Below are 14,689 nucleotides of genomic sequence, written 5' to 3' on the forward strand. Positions count from 1 at the left end.
ATCTCTCTAGCCTCTCATCTGTTCTTAAACAGTTTTCAACTTCTACTTAAATTAGCTCTAATGTGCAATCCCAGAGGCTAGATTTCAAAATCATTGTTCAAGCTAAAACCAAACTTCTTCAAGGTACTTTACACACTGTTGATCATCCAGAGAATACTTATATGGGCAGTACCTACTTGTAGAGTTTGAGGAATTAACAATCAAAACAAAAAGGCCCTTTGGGTGAAAATGCAAAACATAGTGTGAAAATCAGAGATCAGCTGCTCTGTGCCCCCATGTTTCAACTTTCAAGAGTAGCTTTGCAAAGCCCAGCTCATCGGGCACTCACTGCTGTCTTCATATGTAACAGATCAGTTCTAACACAGGCTGGATTCTTACCTTTAGGCCCATTAAAATTTTGACAATTATTCAAAGCTCCATCTACTACCCCACGATGTACCCGTTAACTGCGGTACAAGCCAAGGAGAGAACAGATGCATCCGGCCTTACTCTAGCAGCACAGTGACCTGGTGATGCGTCCTTTCAGCCATCCGTCTAGAGAAGATGGTGAGATGAACATGGTTTCCTATTTCTTACTCAGGAAGCCTGTTCCCCATTTACAGACAATGAGGATAAAGGCATCACAATCAAATATGGGAAACTGCTTTCTCTTTATTTAGACCTTAGGAGGAAAAAATGAACTTTGGTCACATAGTACCTTAAAAAAAAAAATCCAGTTTTACATATTTCTAAATACACAGGACTAAATGAGCAGAGAAATAATTTCTTCTGTAAAAACTGGCCAAATTTTATCAAAACTTTACCATACAGTGAAATCAAATTATATAAAGACATTTTGGGATTGCAACCTTTAAATGATGTGACAGGGCACGTCCACATACCAGTGTCCTGTGCTTGCTCTAGTCTGAGAGCAGAGACTCAACAAGCAGGGACTGTCATCAATGGTCTGCAGCATGGCTGCTGGCAGCCAGATCCATGATGGACAGGTCTACTTTAACAAAGTATAATCAAGGGAACATGTCACAGTATCAAATGAATATCTAAGAGAAAAATAGGAACAAACCAAAAGATGAAGATGAAAGGGCTACCACAGACAAAGCCAGTGTCCCCCATGATGCACCTACAGGGGCAGACAGTGGAGAGAGGGCTGAGGATGCTAATATGAAAGGAAGCTGAGTGCAGTATTTATTTCTCATTTTATACAACTCTGACTCTTTACAAAAATGGTTATAGTCATGCCGGGAGAAATGTGACCCACGGCATTTGAAAGCAAACACTCTTTGTAGTTATTTAAAAGGGCCTTTTTAAAAATTATAATACAAAGGTCTGTGCTCTATGAGCAGTCCTCCACTGTGCATTATAACATAAGGCTTACTGTTAATACAGAGACTAGGTGTCTGCTGGTTATGAGCCGCTGGACTTGACGAACATCATCTTATAGCTGCTCTTCGCGTCTTTCTTGCTCTTCGGGTCTTCTGTGTCGTCAGGGTGCGCAGCAGCGTGAAGCTCTTCTGCAGACTCCTCCTTCTCAGACTCAGAATCGCTGTCCGAGTCATCTGGACTCTCAGCATCAGGAGAGTCGTCCTCATCGTCATCCCCAGCCACATCACCTTCTCCATCATGATCTTCTACCTGAAACATCAACCAAAGGCCTATGAAGGAAAAACGAGCACCACCGGCCAGTACAGAAACGGAACTGGACTGATCCTGATTTCTGTCTATTTTAAAAACAGCCCATTTAGTTAGGCACAGTGGTGCGTGCCCTAATGCCAGCATTCAGGAAGCAGAGGCAGGTGGATCTCTGAGTTCAAGTTCCAGCAGGGGCTACATAGTGAGACCCTATCTTAAAACACCCCACCTCCCAAAGAAAATCCCCCGAACAGTCTACTTAATAGTATTAGGTCAGTACTCCACAGACAAATTAAAAACCCCTGGTTTCTGAGGCAAAGACTGAGGACAGCCACTGCACACTTTAAGGAAAGCTTCTCAGGAGCAATCTGCTGTCTCCCTCCTCTATCTTGAAATTTTCTGCTTTTTTCTTCCTGAAACATCATCTGTTAGTAAATTCACACTGCACCAGTCATTGGCACTTATTACAGACACAGTCAAGAAACAGCCAAGAAACAAATCTAAGCCAGAATCTTAAACTTCATGAAAGATTTTATCTTTTTTTTCTTAAAATATTTATTTACTTTACATATATAAGTACACTGTTGCTGTCTTCAGACACACCAGAAGAGGGCGTCAGATCCCTTTACAGATGGTTGTGAGCCCCCATGTGGTTGCTGGGAATTGAACTCAGGACCTCTGGAAGAGCAGTCAGTGCTCTAACCACTGAGCCATCTCTCCAGCCCGAAAGATTTTATCTTATGAGCGTTTATTCACATCTGTTATAAGTTTGTCTAGGTTAAGTAGCTGACAAGAAAGCATTCTTCCTCTATTAGGGTTCTCAGCTGCTCTGGCAACCCAAGTATTAAACTGAAAGCCATCATGTCCTGGTCGTGAGCAGTCACACGTACCTCACTGAAGCCGAGCCCGCAGTGCCGCCGGTACCGTCCTGACAGTTTGCTGTCCATGCTCTGCTGGTACTGAGACTCCAGCTCTTCATTAATTTTCTTGTCTTCTTCCCCTGCGTGTCCATTGTACTTTGGTTATGATTCAGTCAAATCAACAAAAACATGTGATTACACAAAAAGACCCACAAAACAGAGGCTATTCTATTCAGGGCTGAGATTCCTAACTGTGATTTACTTCACAATGCGTTCTGTGGACAGTTTCTGTAGTACAGTTGTCACCCATCAAACAACACAGTAGCCAACAGACGTATCTATGGTGTCTTAAAGGCCACCCTTGTACAGTAAGTGTCTGATGACCACTCTAAAGGTCTCTCCAAGTGTCCTGACAAGCGCCGATGCACAAGAGCATCTGCTGAGCTGCGCTGCTCAGAGCGTCCCGTCTTTGCTTCTCAGTAAACTAAAAACCCAAGTTATTTAATATGCAACATTTGTATGTTCCCATTTACCCTGCGCTAAGAAGCAGAGGACTAACAGCCCTGCGAACCCCACTTAAAATGGATGGTCCCCACAGTCTGGATTCAAGACTGGGCACAGTGCTTTAGTGTATAAACATGAAAGCAATTTTAGGTTCCAATCACAAATTTTTGTGCTTTGGGTTATTTTTCTTCATAGGCGGCTCAATGTCTTTGGCATTTATTATCTAGTGAGCACAGCAAGGGCTGCCGTGGTCTTTTCATGCATTCACGTCATTTCACTTTGCTATAATTCTCAATTTTAAAAGAGGAAGTATTAAATGCCAAAATTCCTTTCCATTTTGCAAAGCTGATGTTCTGCCTTATGGAACAATGCTAATCATTCTGAAATAACTAATGTCAGAAAAATGAGAGATCAAATGATTTCTGAAATATACGAGATAGTCCACATAAAGTTAAATGATTCAGTTAAAATTTTTGTTACATTTAATTTAGATTATGCTGTTAATTAATAACAACCAAGATTTTATTTACTTTCCAACAGACTGAATTAAAATTCAATTCATTTGCAGTTTTTATAAAAAATTGTTACCCATATGTTTTTTTCCTTTTCTGGAGCTGCAAAGCCAGGGCTTTAACCATGCTAGGTGACTGTTTTACCAATAGAATATACTCTCCTTGAAATGCTTTAATTAACAGGACCATGAAGCTTATAAAAACTCAAAATAATATAGATCTAGCACCTCTGTTTTAATTATGTTTTTCTTACCTGTTCTGAAGTGAGATGTTGATTTGTGATCTCCTATAACAAGACGACCAGTGTGTTCTTTCTGCAAGAAGGTAGAAAATTTGAAATTGCTCATTCAATATAATTACTGGGTGTTCACTATAATGTAGTGGAAACTACGGTAGGCTTCTGGAACATTCTGAAGACTAAGGCATAAATGAAGATCTCTGTCTTTATGGAATTACATACTACCAAGAGGAAAGATTAGAAAGAGATTCACAAATGTAAACAGTGAATTATATGATGCCAGAAGGTAGTGCCATCAAAATAAAACAAAATATGGTGACAGAAAACTCAAAAGGGGCAGAGATCAGGTTCCAATATTTTGAGACAAGATCTCACTACGTAGACCAGGTTGGCCTTGAACTCATAAAAGATCTACCCACATCTTCTCCTTAAGTGGTAGGATTAAAGGCAAGTACCAACATGCCTATCCCAGGCTGCAATTTTAAATGATACATAATGAGAAAATTAAGCCAGCCCAAGCATTTTCTTTCCTGCTGAATGTGTTGTCATTTCATAATGGCTCCATTCCCCCATCTCAACACTGGTTTCTCTGTGTAGGTCTGATTGTCCTGGAACTTATCCTGTAAACCAGGCTGGCCTGTAACTTAAGAGATCTGCCGGGCTCTGCCTCCTGAGTGCTGGGATTAAAGGCATGTGCTATCATCATCTACTGAATTTCTTAAAACCTTTTCTACCATCTCTTCCTGATGCCCAAGAATAGCTTAGCAAGTAAGCAAGCAAACAAACAAAAAAATAAATAAATAAAAGATTCCCCAACCCCCCAAAAATTTATGTGGATTGAAAACAAAATAATAGACTTATCACATACCAAGTAATAGAAAATGAAAATGAACATTACTATTTACAATTTACAATTAACTAGCTAGTTCTTCATTAGATTACAATAAATCCTAAATTTCAACCTCTCAAAAACAGACCATAAAACAATGTAATACAAAACATAAAAATACTTTGATTCAAAGAAACTACATAATTAGTTTCATTATGTTAGTTCAGTCCACTCTTTATAGCTCCCATTTAATTTCCATGAAAAGGATCTATGAAAAGAGGGAAAGATTAAATCTAATTCCAAAGCAACATTAAAAAGCACCTGTGGAGACACATGTATGTCTTCCTGTTTCTCCCACCTAAGGACAAATATACGCTCCACTTCCAGTCCTTTAGGCAAAGATTTATATGATGGTAGAAAGCCCATAACTGGTCACCAAATTTTATAGCTTCTGTTAGGATGTTTTTAGTACTGTCAGAATTTTCATCTTAGTACTTGATCATGTTTTCGAAATTATTACTTTATATACCTTTGACAAATCTTTTATTTGTAGATGCCAAGTGAAAGTTATATACTATGAAAACTGCAAATCATCAGGAAGCAAGGATTATTGATTCACTACAGAAATGCTTCCTGACAGCTCTGTGAGGGCCTGCCTTTCTCAGTCCCTCTCCACTCAGAACTCTCTGCTGGGAGCTGGGAGCCTGCACATCTACTATGCCTGGAAGCTTTCTTGTGCAGCACAGTCAGAGATAACTGGCCACCATTGTATGCTCCCTCACACTAATGATTCTGTATTAGTTTCAATTTCTTCCAATGCACAACAGTCACGTCACCACGGGTGATACCCAGGGCACAGAGCAGTGCTGGCATGGATTAGCTAACCAGTAACTGCTGGTGAAATGCACCAGGGCTTCCAGTGTACAACAAAAAACAAAGAGCGGGGTTTATCTTGGGGTGCTGAAAAGAAGAAAATGCTCTTCCCAATGCTTCCAAATGTTGTTTGTAAAACAAAACTGCTAGGAAAAGAAAGGCTTTCAAAGAGTGCTTTCTTAGCACTATACCTACACATTTCATTAAACTCAGTGTTACAAGATTCATGCAACATTCCTAAAGTTAGGACTCTAGGAAGGAATAGTCCCTAGGCTGCTACTTTAAGGGCTATGAAATACAGACTTCTGACCTTGGGCAGCAGCTATAACTGAGTAGAAATGCCTTCCATTAAAACCATCAGGCAGTAAGCAATCAGCTGAGTTTATACAAATCCAATTTTTTTCACCACACTGCCAAAGGTGCAGAAAAGACCAGACTGGTTCAAAAATAGTATAAATTGAAAGTGTTTGGTTAGGCTAGGTGTATTTCCCAAAGCCAAAAATAAATCAAGCAGAAGAAAATGGAACCGGAGATGCCCCAACCTCCTGACTTAACCCACATAAACACAGCATTGTTTTTAAAAGATAAAAACAAATATACAATGCTTACCTTTCCTGCACCCATAAGTCTCAAGAACTTCTGTTTTCTTTCTTCATTGCCCAAGTCTGCTGCCTCCCAATTGCTAGATCCAAGCTGCAAGACATTAGTTATCTTGGTTTTTGTTTCTGCATTTACAAATACTAAAATATTTACAGTCAATCTGTAACTCCAAGTTTTCTTCTGCCAGTTTTAACTAACTGGGACTTATGGTTCTTAGAAGTTAATCAATGTATCAATCACATCTGAGTTCTGCTAGGCTCCCTTTCCTCACCTCATAGCAGAATTCTTAATTGTGTTACAGCCACAGCTCTGTCTATAAAGCCTGATAATGCCAGCATTACATAGAGTGCTCATACATTACTGTGCACAGTCCTGGAGTGGGTCCCCAGCTCCAGGATGCAAATCTGTGACACCTACGCAGTAACAGAAGGCCGCCAGGACTGCTAAACAAAGCTGTAAAAACTCTGGGTTCCGGCCAGCGATGGCTCAATGGGAGAAAGTGCTTGTTGCCAGCCTGACAACCTAAGTTTGACCTCTGGGATTCCTAAGGTGGAAAGAACTCACTTCCATGTAGTGTACCATGGAATTATGCTGAGTATGCATGTGTACACGTGTGTGTGTATACACACACACACACACACACACACACACACACGCACGCACACATAATACATCACTCAAAAATACACTTTGCTGAAATTCTAAGGAATATCATGCCATCATAATCTTTCAGGCTTTTTTGTTTGTTTGAGAAATTCTGATTATTTATTAGACCCAAAATGTTGTTTTATTGTTTTTTTAGAGATCTTCCGAAGAATAGAAATAAAGTTTACCGAAAAAAAAAAAGACTAAAATTCATTGTATCTTTCAAGTCACTGAACCTGTTTGTCAATCTAAGTACTATAGAATCCTAATAACTATATTTTCCTCTACATTTTGAATCTACCAACCACTTCCAGTCATACTAAGAATGATTAAAAGGAAACAGAAAAGAGAAAAGCTTTTTGCACTTTATTGTGTCAAATACTTTACTGTCAAAATATCCAGTCATCTGCTGTGCCAAATTTTTAATTTTTTTACCCAAAAGAAGAAAACTGACAAAAGGCATTTTAGAACTAAGAATTTAAAAAAAGAGGGCCAGAGAGTTGTCTCAGTGGTTAAGAGCAATAGATACTCTTTCTGAGAACCTGGTTTTGATTCCCAGCACTGACACTGCAGTTTACAACTGCCTGTAACTCTGGTTCTATTAAATCCATGCCCTCTTCTGGCCTCCACGGGTATGAGGCATACAATTGGTGCACAGACATATTTGCAAGCAATATGCTTATACACACAAAAATTAATAATAAAAAAGCAAAATAAGTAATATAAAATTATAGGCTAAAAATAAGAACAAAGTTATGTGCAAATAAACTCAGGCTGATCCTTTGTATGATAAACAACCAGATGAGTTTTCCAACCCACCAATCAATGTGAGACAAAGCAGGAATAAAGAAGATGGTACCCTCATCCAGTAAGCCACTCAACGGGAAGTGCTCCGTTTTGCAGAAAGAGTTTCATTTTGCAAGAAGACCTGGGACCATCTCATTTTTCTAAAAGGATGCTTGACTTTTACTTCATCTTTTATTATATGTATACAACATTTACTTGATTTGTAATGGGCAAAGGCTGAAGACAGGTGTGCATACAAAGGTGACTAAAAGAAAAAGATGATAAAGAAATGAAGACATTCATTGGATTGATCATTCTAACTAAAATACAATAAAAAATAAAAATGTTTTACAATTATGGAGCAAAGGTGAAAAACCTTCAACACAAAATGGTAAGTCCTCAGTTTTCAAAGAATCCAAGTATTACATTTTGACTACGAAAATACAAGAAATAGACGTGACGAGAAAGCTAAAACCTATTAGAAACAGATAAGCAATCTTTACCCATTCGTTCTAGTTGATACATGACACCAACAAGCAATCAGCTATAGCCACAGGATACCAACTCTTTGGGTTTATAGACTGCTAAAAACCAGAACTTAGAGAGTAGAAGTTTAGATTCATTATTGTTAAATTTAGATTAAAATTCCTAGTAGTCATTGATAAGTCCCCTTTTATTTCTCTGAAAATCACGACTGAACTATAAAGGACTTTTGGAACAGGGAGGACAACTCTGGGCCCGAGAGTTGCCGCGCTCGTACCACACCACTTTCCTACACTACGTCTGCTGAGGAGACTACACGTTCTCGGTTCCGGCTGCCTACGTTACAACTCTATTCCCTTCCCATGACCTTTATAGGTCAATTAGTCTTTTTTTTTTTTTTTTTTTTAAAGATTTATTTATTTTATGTATGAGTGCATAGCTGTCCTCAGACACACCAGAAGAGGGCATCAGATCTCACTACAGATGGTTGTGTGCCACCATGTGGTTGCTGGGATTTGAACTCATAACCTCTGGAAGAGTAGTCGGGTGCTCTTAACCGCTGAGCCATCTCTCCAGCCCCAGGTCAATTAGTCTTAACTGTTTCTAGCTCATTATAATAAAGTACCACTACTACCAAATCTTACTCTCACTAAACCACTTGCTCTGTGAGCCAAGATTGACATTCCACTGCGTTTTGATTCCTTCCTTACTAAGACTTTTCAGGACTAGTGTGGTGGCCCAAACCTATCTATAATCAATGAGATGAAGGCAGCAGGGTCCTGAGTCTTGGGGCTACACAGAAAATTTAATACTAGCTCCAGGTACACAGTGGCCTTGAATTGAAATCCTAATGGCTGTGTAGCTCAGTAGTAGAGAACTTGCTTAGCATATTCCACCACCAACGAAAGAAACCATCTCAACAATGCATGAAGAGTCGCATGCAGATTAAAAATCTAATATGAAAACCTGAAGAGCTCTGACTCCAAAGTTCTTTTGAATGTGAGCATGGCACAAACTATTCACCTGACCATACAGGGTAGTTCAGTCAGTGGTAGGTGTACTCCAAAAGTTACCTTCAGGCACATTTGTGTATGCATGAAATAGGTCAATCTCTTACCTATACTCAGACCTAATCCTCAAGATAGCTCATTATAAATATGCAAATATTCCCAAATCCAACAAATTCTGAAACCTGAAACACTTCTGGTTCTCAGCCGAAGGGGTACTCAACATGCAACCTTCTTTAACTTACAAATAAACCCCCACTCCCATTCCCTCTAGAGCAGTGGTTCTCAACCTGTGAGACTCCTTTGGGGGTAGCATATCAGATGTTTACAGTATGGTTCATAATGGCAGAAAAATTACAATTATGAAGTAGCAACAAAAAAGCTTATGTCTGGGGACCTCCACAGAATTAAAGGGTTGCAGCATTAGGAAGGTTGAGAACCACTGCTCTAGAGCCACTCACAGTCCAACAAGCAAACCAAGGGGCTGGTAATAAAGGGGCACTAAGGCTCAGGAACTGCATGAGCTGCTCCCACGCTCTGGCCACAACTTCTGCTTCTTTCACACACACTGACTGCATGGGGCCAAATTAGCCAACAAGAACATACCAGCAAACATCTTGACAACGTTTTTACCTAAGTAACTCCATCCTTTACAATCTCTAATCTTATTTATTTCAATGCATTGTTGTTTTTGGTTCTTCCTTTCCAAGAACAGCAAGCACCTTTCCAAAATACTACACTCTGAAACACAGAGCCCATTTGTGATTCTCCCACTCTGACAGAACAGCTTTATTATCCACTTCACCCAAACCAATGAATCCTCAAGAGCCTCTTTTCACTATTCCTCACCATAAGCTGCAGTCAGGTTTGCTCCTCATATACACATCCCACTGATCATATACTTGAGATTACTTTTGTCACCCTTTCCTAGCAGTTCGTTCTGAGTTATGTTATCTATTTCTAGTATCTTCTGGTTTTGTTGCCCTCAATTAGGTATCAAGTCACTGAGCAAACAAACAAACAAAAAACCCCAAAAACCCCACCAAAACAAACAAACAAAAACCCAAGAAACAAAAAGCCTTGCAGTAGATACTAACACATTACTGATAGTTGATTTCCTAAAATTACCAAATGTAACTAGAAATACAGATGAGCTAAACAAAAATATCAAGCAAGGCATCATCCAATTAGCAGTAAAAATAAAAAGCATATACACTGAAAACTGAGTTAAGAAAACCACCGAGGGATGTTACTGTATAATACCGTGTAACATTAACATCGCAACCCTTTTTATGACAGTATAGGCAAAGACTCAGGTCCCAATCTTGAAAGGCAATGATATCACCTTTAAAGACAAGTTACAGGATTTGAAGTACATCAAAGTTCACCTGGCTCAAAAGTTGTTTTATTTCTGAGTCTATCAAAGCAAGTATGTAGCAATCAATTCACAGTTGATATTAGGAGGAAAACAATGTGACAGCTCTTGTAGATCTATTTTAAAGGTTAGGTCACTAAAAAACTTAGACAAGTTCCTAACAATGCAGAACGACTGTATTAACAATGTAAGATCTAAATTCCAGTAGCAGGGAAGACAAGGGACATGAATTAACCTCACAGACTACCAGCCATTCCTTCCCTCTTTTTTAACTGATTACTAATTTTCCTTACAGGACTAAAATTTATTTAAATGCTCTTACTATTCTGGTCCTCACCCCATCTTCCAACCAAAGGAGAGCTGTTCTTAGTATTCTCTCATTAACTACAAACTAGTTCAGGGGACCTTTCATTGTAATCACACTAAGAATTACAATTCTCAAGCTGACAGTGTATTAAAAATCGAAGCCAGTTTTCAGCTGTCTCAAAGATGACTTCCTCATGTTCCTTTCCCACTGATTTCCCCATCAATGTTTCCAAAGGATTTCATTATAGAAGAACCTAATTTTACAAGTACAAGTTACCTGCAGTTTCCATGACATTATGCTAGAACTAAGACAAATATAACAAGCATCCTCTTTATGAATCTTTCAATTCCGGTATCTGGCATTGCAGTCAGTATTTTACAGGTTATTAGGGGCACTTTATTATTTAAAATAATAAGTTGAAGGCCTGAGAGATCAGGAAACAGGAATTTGACATCAAAATGAGCTTATGGGTCTCACTCCCTGTGACCTCGACATTATTCCATTACCAAACTATCTATCACAATCTTCGGCTTAATACTGGTCTGTTTATTATGAACGGTATATAGTAACGGGCAGCAATTACCAGTACACAGAAAAAATGATTCGGGCTGAAAAATTTGTCCAAATGTGATTGAACATTTCGCCATTGTCAGAGATGCGTTTTAAACCTAAATCAGGAGTATGACATATCTATCCTGAAATGACTAAGAAATGAGCTTCACCGGACCCCAAAAACGCAAAGACATCTGGATTAAGCTCTTTTTCCTTTTGATCCCTTCTCAGGATTTCCTTCCTCATTTCCCCTTGCTACGCAGGTCTCTGGATCTCCGCTCAGGGCATCTTCTAACCTTCATATTCTAATAAGAAAAGGAAGACATCCCTTGTTGCGCCCCCTTCCTTCGGGCGCTTTTTCCTCCATCCACCCTTCCCGGCCTACCCCAGCCTTCAGTAGGCCTCAACCCTCATCCATTGTTATTTACATCGTCGTCGGGAGAGGCTGAACGTTTCACCCCGTGCGGGTGAGACTCCCGGGCAGCACTCATCGTAGCTGGGATACCGATGGGTATAGGCCAAACAGACTCGCAGTTCTCCTCAAACGCGACACCAGCAGCCCTCACCCAGCCGCCGGACCAAGCAGCGCCACTCCAGAACGCAGAGCCCCTCCGGGCCTTCTCCGCCACAGTCGTCACTGCTGCGGCCGCTCGCTACCCTGGAGCACACTGGGAGTTGTAGTTTTTTGGATTCACTCTTTACTGGCCTGACTAAGCCATCTTCAGCGATTTAAACTACAATTCCCAGGAGGCCGAGCGAAGCATCTCGCGCGGCGTGGCGGGAGTGCCCTCGGAGGCTACGCTTTCTTCGGCGTGTAGAGGGAGCTTTCCCGCGGATGGGTATGATGGTGATCGTTGGTGGAGAACTTCGTTGCCACAGAAAGGCCTAGAGTGGGTTTTTGCCTTTTTTTGTGTGAGGTTCTGCCGTGTTAGCAAACACATACATCATAGTTAAACACATAGATTTAAATGTAATGTTCGGGGCTTTTTGAATACGAGTTCTCGACCTAAGACCTTTTAAAAAAGGCTTCTTTCCCCACCCTAATGTGTAGTCTCTATTACTAGCATGGGATATCTAGGCAATTCTGATTAATTAAAAAAAATTTTTTTTTGAGTACTCACTGAAGTGAGTTCAGTATGATGCTGAAGGCTTGTTAATTGGTTGTCTTTTAAAAAAAGGTTCACCCTCAGGAATTGGCAATTGGCTGTTTTCCTCGGGGCCTGGTGTATTCTAGGTAGGAGTGACCAAACCCTCTGACCCCTTTCTTAAGGTAGATATTATTTGAAACTTCATCGACTGAAGTCTGTCTGCCAGAAAATCCTGTATCTTTTATTTTTCTTGTGTGTGTGTGGGGTGAGTTTCCTATAAAATAAACCCCTTTAAAGTTACAATACAGTAACATCCACAGCTTTTTCCAACTGTCTCCTCAATCTACTTCCAACCACCCTTAGGGTAATTACTTTACTGCCCTTCCCATTTGCAGTCTTGTTTCTATTTCCTATTTCTCCATTTTCCTGCCCCTTTCCCAGCCCCAACAATGGCTAAGCTTCCCACAGGGTCTTGTAGTTCAGTGCTCAGATATTGAAGATAAACTTCTATACATTAGGGTGTCTGAATTTTTCATTCACAGTTAAACCTAACGTTCTGTCAGGATGACTTTCCCTCCCTTATTCTGAAGTTTTCCAACCTCACTTTAAAAAAATATTTTTAAGTATAAACAAATAGTATGACAGTGCATGTCTAGTGTAAATCTCCATACTGTTCTGTACTCAACAGTTAATCTAGTTGAACTGCTTGTATAAATTTCAGATGATGATGGACCGTTCATAGAATTGTGCCCAAAGTGAGGCCTGGCTATGCCTAGTATATGGGAATTGGTGAAGAAAGATCAGAAGTGTAAGATCATCCTCTCCTTTATAATGTGTTGTAGGTCAGCCTAGGCTACAGTGAGACCTCAAAAAATCTAAATAAAAACAGCACCCCACCCCACCCCAACCAAACATCAAAGCTTAGAATTGTACACACTGAGAAGACATTCTCTTAATTTATGCAGTCATAGATCCAATTCTATTCCTTTATTTCAAGGCAGAGAATAGCTTTTAAATACATTATAGAAAAAAAACATAAAAAAATAAATACATTATAGAAAATACAATTGGAGCCCTATTAGTAAGCCCAACCAAGCAAAACACAGATTAATGTTATTTCTGCATTAAACCACAATAAAGGAACAAACCTATGAGGAAAATATTTTTAGAAGTGGTTGTTTAGTCACTAGAATTAAAATATTCTACCTACTAACTCCATGAACCTACTTAGTTTTTATAAATGCGATTACAATGGAATTCCACCTAAGTAACAAAGTAGGATGATTATAGTTCACTTCAAATAGATTTGAAAAATTGTATTAAACACAATTTAGAGCTCTTAGCCATGATACTGACAAAATAAGCTAAAGATAGTTAAGCGATTCTAAGATAAAGAGGATAATCATTAAAGTTAATAGCTACTAAGCAATTTTAACTTTAGTAAAAGATAAAAGTCCAGAAAAATTTAATGGATTAATAATGTGCTTTTTATTCGCCAGATTTGTGCCACATCTGGATGACCATTTCTTTAAGTTCTCTTAAAACATCATTGAGCAAATCAAACCTCAGAATAATGTAGACTGTATCATTTGAACAAACTTGACTTAGTTCATGTTCAGAAAGATGTTAAGATGAAACGGTATGGAAGTAGCAGTATATGACACAGACTTAGTAGTATTCTTCCTTGTTAACAAGAAGATACTTAGTCATCAACAGAGCTATTAAATACCTTCTCTGGTACCGAGACCATTCCAGCTGCACTTTTGGTTTCTGTGTTTTCTAGCTCAATGCCACAGAGTGGTTAGTGAATGTCTTAAGTTTGTACTATCTCAGATATTCTCTGCTAATCCTTAAATTTTACCCAACACTTTCAGTAGGTACATAAGGGACATATTTTCTGCATTCAAGGAATTTACATTTTGATTTTTTTTTAAAGATAGACTTATTTTATGTATGTGAGTACACCGTTGCTGTCTTCAGACACACCAGAAGAGAACATGGGATTGCATTACAGATGGTTGTGAGCCACCATGTGGTTGCTGGGAATTGAATTTAGGACCTCTAGAAGAGCAATCAGTATTCTTAACCTCTGAGCCATCTCTCCAGCCTAGGAATTTACATTTTTTCTTTTCTTTTCTTTTTATTAGATATTTATTTACATTTCAAATGTTATTCCCTTTCCAGGTTTCCCAAACATAAGCCTCCTATCCCCCCTCCCCATCTTTTATAAGGGTGTTCCCCTCCCTAACTACCTTCCTTCCCACCCTACCCCCCAAAGGAATTTACATTTTAATTGTAACAATTTAAGTTGTTTACTGATTAACCATATACATCAAGACCATTTGCCAAAGATAGAGATGAGCAAAGGTGATTACTGAATTACAGTCGGTGGAGTGCCTAA

At 39.2% G+C, this 14,689-nt stretch overlaps 1 protein-coding gene across 1 annotated transcript; it reads right to left on the minus strand.

Moving 5' to 3' along the window:
- Window positions 1-631: 631 nt before the first annotated feature.
- On the minus strand, window positions 632-11,848 carry C2H11orf58 (chromosome 2 C11orf58 homolog). The gene is made up of 5 exons (XM_032892838.1): window positions 11,629-11,848; window positions 6,055-6,138; window positions 3,759-3,819; window positions 2,520-2,629; window positions 632-1,632 (listed from the first exon to the last, which is right to left on the minus strand). The coding sequence occupies exons 1-5, from the start codon at window positions 11,689-11,691 to the stop codon at window positions 1,405-1,407; spliced, it is 546 nt and encodes a 181-aa protein (XP_032748729.1). The 5' UTR covers window positions 11,692-11,848; the 3' UTR covers window positions 632-1,404.
- Window positions 11,849-14,689: the final 2,841 nt, after the last annotated feature.

This window comes from Rattus rattus, chromosome 2 (assembly GCF_011064425.1).
Source record: "Rattus rattus isolate New Zealand chromosome 2, Rrattus_CSIRO_v1, whole genome shotgun sequence".
NCBI classification, from domain to species: Eukaryota; Metazoa; Chordata; class Mammalia; order Rodentia; family Muridae; genus Rattus; species Rattus rattus.